Source organism: Frankliniella occidentalis, unplaced genomic scaffold (genome assembly GCF_000697945.3).
Source record: "Frankliniella occidentalis isolate FOCC.00 unplaced genomic scaffold, Focc_3.1 Scaffold97, whole genome shotgun sequence".
Taxonomy (NCBI): domain Eukaryota; kingdom Metazoa; phylum Arthropoda; class Insecta; order Thysanoptera; family Thripidae; genus Frankliniella; species Frankliniella occidentalis.
The window spans coordinates 687,707-693,120 of NW_026267226.1; the positions used below are offsets into that span (position 1 = coordinate 687,707).

General features: G+C 54.3%; 1 protein-coding gene across 8 annotated transcripts in view; it reads right to left on the reverse strand.

The window, feature by feature from the left end:
* The window catches only part of LOC113205351 (fibronectin type III domain-containing protein 1), a 138,631-nt gene extending 135,633 nt beyond the window's left edge, over positions 1-2,998 (reverse strand). Inside the window, exons 1-2 of one of the 8 annotated variants that reach the window (XM_052269601.1) lie at positions 2,669-2,998; positions 796-874 (exon numbers count right to left, since the gene is read on the reverse strand). Coding sequence is in view for 3 of the 8 variants with exons in the window: in XM_052269597.1 (XP_052125557.1) it covers positions 796-874; positions 1,854-1,865 (91 nt within the window). In the remaining 5 variants the exon portion in view is untranslated. Of the gene's footprint in view, positions 1-795; positions 875-1,853; positions 1,975-2,668 lie in introns of those variants that run through there. The other 7 variants (XM_052269593.1, XM_052269599.1, XM_052269598.1 and 4 more) reach the window with 7 other exon arrangements.
* Between the last annotated feature and the right edge of the window lie 2,416 nt (positions 2,999-5,414).

Genomic DNA, 5,414 nt, shown 5'->3' on the forward strand with positions numbered 1-5,414 from the left:
GGGCCGTGCGCCAATGGGCGGGCCCGCGGAGTGGTGGGGGCAGCGCCGAGCAGCACCGCGCAGCGCCCCACCGGGGCCCCGCGGCCGGCACAGCTCGGCCCCGCCCGCCTCGCTGCCGTGGCGCCCCCCGCCGGGGGCCCGCAGCCCGCACCGCCACGCCCCGCCCGCCACGCGACGAAGCGACAGCGGTGTCAACTTAATTACAACTTGACAAATTTAAAATCATACGAACTGGAAACACGAAATTTCTATAGGTTAAGAATAAGAATGAGAGAGGGGCTTCAACGGAAGGACTGAGGTCAATCAGGTCAAAAGCAGAGGCTGGCCGGGAGACATTTAGGTTGATATTATGTCTTTACCTCAACCCAAGAGTATATTACAGCAGGTGGCTGGTGAACTCAGCGCTCTTTTGTAGCCTTGTTGTCCCGCATCATGATCGTTTCCATCCAAACATGGTGGTCAAAATATGCATAGCCCAGTGAGTGACACGTCCTATGAGATTAATATGAGATGAATCCTAATTTTGTTATGGTAAAGGCGAATCTTCAAATACTGTTCTTGAAATTTTTAAAAATTGGGTCGTTTCTTGCTCATTTCTGTGGGTACAGATTTTTATAAAAATAACTGGCGATTGTAGCTTATTGCGCCGTTTTTGGTTCAAAGTTGGGTTAACCTATCGCTTTCTGACACAGAATACACATCACGCCACGTACCATGGGTTTGTCGAAATGCACAACGTTTCGCGCTTGCTCGACAGAAACATAAAAAAAAAAGGCGACTAATTTTTTCACTTACCTGCTGCGGGATGCATAAGAAATGAGGATGAAGATGAAGACTGCTGCGCATGCACTGCGGTCCTGCTCCGCCCGGCGCCCTGTAACACGAGCAATAAAGTGAGGTTAGGCCACGACAGGGGTGACTCTGCACTGCATCGTGGCGCGTCGCATAAGGGCCAGAGGGGGGAATCTGCTCTCGGCCGTAACGGCGAGAGGAAATAACTGGGAGGAGAGGAGCAGCGAATAAGTGTCCCTCTCTGGTCCGAGGCTTCTAGGACGGGGCTGTCCCGCCTCATATCGTAGTTTACGCCCCGAGCTCGCGTCGCCGTGTCCCCGGGGCAGCGGGCAGCCTGTGCGGTCCGCTGGGAGATGAGTGTCGACGCCGTGTCCCATCCGATACCCAGAGAGTTTCTCGTAATTAAAGTGAGAGCATCCCATGCGCCTTGCCCGCATCCCTCTCTCTCTCGCTCCCCCTCGCCCCACGGCAGCAGCTCATTGCTACGCAATTAACTCCGCGATCGCTTTTCCAGAAGTCCGCATCGCGGTCATGCGCTGCCAGAGAGGAGGCCCCCAAGGAAAGTAGTGGTGGTGGTGGTGGTGGTGGTGTCCGCGGCGTGGCGGGGCGGGGCGTGGCGCACTCGGCGACGTCAGGAAATATTTGCAAACAACCCGGATTCGTCGCGGCGCATCGGGTGAAACTGGATCACACATGCGCGCGGCAGGAGGGCCGGGGCCAGGCGACGCGCACGGAGAGCACAGAGGAGAACGCACTTTGCGGGGCCACCACGCCGCGCCGGCCGGCCACGACCTCCGCCTCATCCCCGCTCCGGATCAGCAAAAGGAGATGCGGCTGGATATCACGGCCAGGTCTTATTGCCGGCTCTCCATATTCCGGTCGAACCACTCCGCCCGTGTCAATATGACGGCACGCCGCGCTGCTCTGCGGCCGCGCCCCACCACGCGCCACACACACGCACACACACACACACGAAAGGGTCACCCTCCTCTCTGCCTGCCGAGGAAAACATGATTATAAAAGCAGGGAGTCGTGCATCCAGAAAGATAGCGCAGGCATACCTTGTCGCACATACCGTCGTCAACTCGATTTTTCCAACTTGGCGCGGTTGGTTTTGATGGAGTAGGGTTATTTCAGTGGATTCTGGGGCCGGAGGTACGAAGTAGAAGGGTTAGAGCGGAACCAGCAGTTGAATGCAAGGCGTCGGGGTATGAGAAATTCGCAATTCTCCGCCCTTCGTTTGTTTATTTTCAGTGAAACTACGTATATTTTGCGCTCGTTTTGAGAAACGCGTACGCAGATATTGCGTTGCAACCAGCGCGTGTATCGAAACAACCGGTAAAAATAAGCAGGGGATATTTCTCGTCCTAATAGACCATTCCACCGAATGGGGAAGAAGAAAGGAAAGAATCAAAAAGTACCGGAAACAGTACCGAAAACCAGTATGTAGATCATTTGTGTACACCTCTATGGCACACCAACAAGTCCAGAATAATTATCTTGGCCAAGAAAAGTAGAAAAAGTGAACGATTTGATCTGTTTATCAATACTGTTTCCGGTGGTTTTTGATTCTTTTCTTTCTTCTTCCACAGTCGGTGGAATGGTCTATTTTTGTCGTAATGCCACAAGCCACAACAATGCGGCGAAGACGACGACGACAACAACATCAACACCATCAACAACAACACCATCAACAAAAACACCATCAACAACAACAACAACATCAACAACAACAACAACATCAACAACAACAACACCATCAACAACAACAACAACATCAACAACAATACCAACAACGGCGTACAACATATGATACGCTTTGCAGAGAGGAAAGTGTATGAGCCAGATTCGCAGAGTTGTGCGAACCGTAACTTACAGTGAACTAACAGACCGGCCAACACGATGCGGCCAGCAGCCGCCGCTGCCCCGCGCAGCAGTGTGTGTCGTTGGAGATGGCCCGTGCGGCCAGTGCGGCGGTCGCGCGGCGGGCCCGTGACAAACCACACAGCGCTGCGCTGCCGCTGCGCTGCGAGCCGCTATCGGAGGCACTTCAAAGGGCGCATCACCTGGCGAGCCCAGCTGCTCGGCTCCGCCAGGCTCCGCCAGGCTCCGCTCGGCTCGAGCCGGCTGACCTCCGACCCGCGCGCGCCACGGACGGCAGGTGCTGTATGGCGCTCCGGCACCAGCACCGGCAACAACAATGTGCAGACTTAAATCGCTCCCCGAGCGAGAGGCGAGTGGGCTGGGCCCGTTCCAGCGTCCATTGGCGGCGCAGACTATGTATTTCGCGCGCGGACGGGCGGGCGGGCGGCTGGCGCGCGCCTCCTACCTAAAAATATCCTTCATATCCTCCCGGTCCATTGCGAGACGCGAAGTCTGTATCATGAAAAACCGTACAGGAAAACGTATCGAGTGCGTATGAAAATCCGTCGCAAACTGTCGATGACTTGTCCTCTCACTTATTGCCCCGTTTGCGAATTTAAGAAGCACATATCAGTATTTCAGCACAATCCTAGAGTGAACCTTAGAATTCTACTTTCACGAGTTCCCCTCAAAGACCATAAATTAAAGAAGCCAATAAGGTATTCCGGAGAACTGGAAAAGAAGAACAGCACGAATAACAAAGGGGCCTGTGATTCGTCGCTCAAGTGGAGGGGGAGACCGGGCGACGAATCACGGGCCACCTTGTTATTCGTGCTGTTCTTCTTTACCCGTTCTCCGGAATACCTTATTTTTGGACCCACCTCTTTTTCGTGATAAAAACTTTCTCCGCCTAAGGGGCGATTTTCGTTCAATATTTTAGTAGGAATGCATAATTTTCAGTTAAAAACTTCAGACTTTCCGGTAGAGCCCATGCACGAATCAAGTCAAATTTATAATTGGGGAGTTGAGTGTTATTTAGTTTGTCAATTAATCGTCACATACATCCATTTGTGGAGCCCCTATTACGGCTCGTCCACCGAGAGACACCTGCGGAGTGCGCGGCCGTACCAAGCGGTCCAGACGCTCCTCCAATAAATCGCTCGCTGAGGACGCATACAGGCAAGGTCCACGTAACTCGGCGGAGCGCTCCAGCCAGTTACGGTAGGGCAAGAAGTTGGGTTATTTACGACGATAGAACGGTCCCTCGGCCTTCGAGTAGCAAAGGGTCAGGCAGTTGGCGTCCGGACCGCAAAGGGCCGTCGGGGTCACCTCCAGACTGTGACCAGCGCGAGTTCCCCCTTGCCTTCTCCCCCCTCTCTTTTCCTCGCTGGGCAACCGTCCATCACATACGGCCCCACTGCAAAGGGCCATATATTTCCTGCTTTTACAATCATATTGTGTCAGATGCGCTCGTAAAGGCAGAATGTAGGCAGACGGAGGATAAATCAAGGCACCGTTTAATTAAAAAGTGAATAAAAACGCACCGCCGCACCCCTTTCACCTCAAGAAGAGCTTGCGCCGCAAGAGCCGGCGGGCAGACGGGCTCGAACCCGCGACCTTGCCCCCTGCAGAGAGAGAGAGAGAGAGGGGGGGGGTAATCATTTTACTGGTGATATTATTTCCTACACTTTCCCTCATTTTTACGGCCGTGGGAGGGAAATGAAAAATGATTGCGAAAGAGCCAATAAAGCAGTAAAGCTGGCGGAGAACAGAATGCGCAAAAAGGGCCCCCTCGCCGTGCGATAATGTCGTCGTACAGTACGCACTGTAATGTTAATTAGAGCGATGCGCGTCGTCAGATCGCCGCAGCCGCGGCGGCGGCGCCCCCGCCCTTCCTTCGCAACCAATTGCGGTTTCCGATCGAGCGACTTTACACACACTCACACACAAAACACACTCACGCACAGAGACTGATCCATCAACTGCAGCGCAGCTAAAATGTATCCATCACACCTCAGCCAGCGAACCAGTTTCTGATATAAAGGCGCCTCCCTACAATCCGGGGCCGCAATCACCTCTGCTGCTGCTGCTGCTGCCGCCGGGATGATGACGCGCTCTGCCCGATCCAGGGACGTCCTGGTCGCGCATAGAGAGCCTCCTCCGCCATCACCATTACAAGCGGCCTTATCAGCGGCGAGAAGGGAATTAAGGAGGAGACGAGAGTGCGCGGCGGGGACCTCGCAGGGACTATAACCTCACCCGCCATATCGTAATGCAGGGCAAAAAGCGCGCGCATTCCTCCCGGCTGCGCGCATGCATATGTGCGGATGAGCAAAGTGACCCGCTGCTGCTTCTGCTACTTTGCCTCAAACTAACATGTTTTAGTCGCGCGTGTTTTTTTAAAAATAAAAATATGTGCGGTTTAATGTCACTCACACTCGTCGCGGCGCGCGGATTTCTTTTGAGGTCCAATCGCCCCCCTCTTGAGCTACGGCGTCCCGCATGATAGCGAGGACCTTTCACTCTGCAGGTGTTATCATCTCGGCTATGCCGCGCCATTGCGCGTTTACGGGCCGGCACATCTCGAGTGTGTGTGTGTGTGTGTGTGTGTGTGTGTGTGTGTGTTGTTGCAGCTCGTACTCACATGGGTGTGACCCGCCCCGCCCCGCCGCCTGAAATGAAGACCTCACGGGTACACGCCGCGGTACTTTACAGCCGCACTTTATAGGGTAGCGGCACTCCCATAGCCCCCCCCGGCG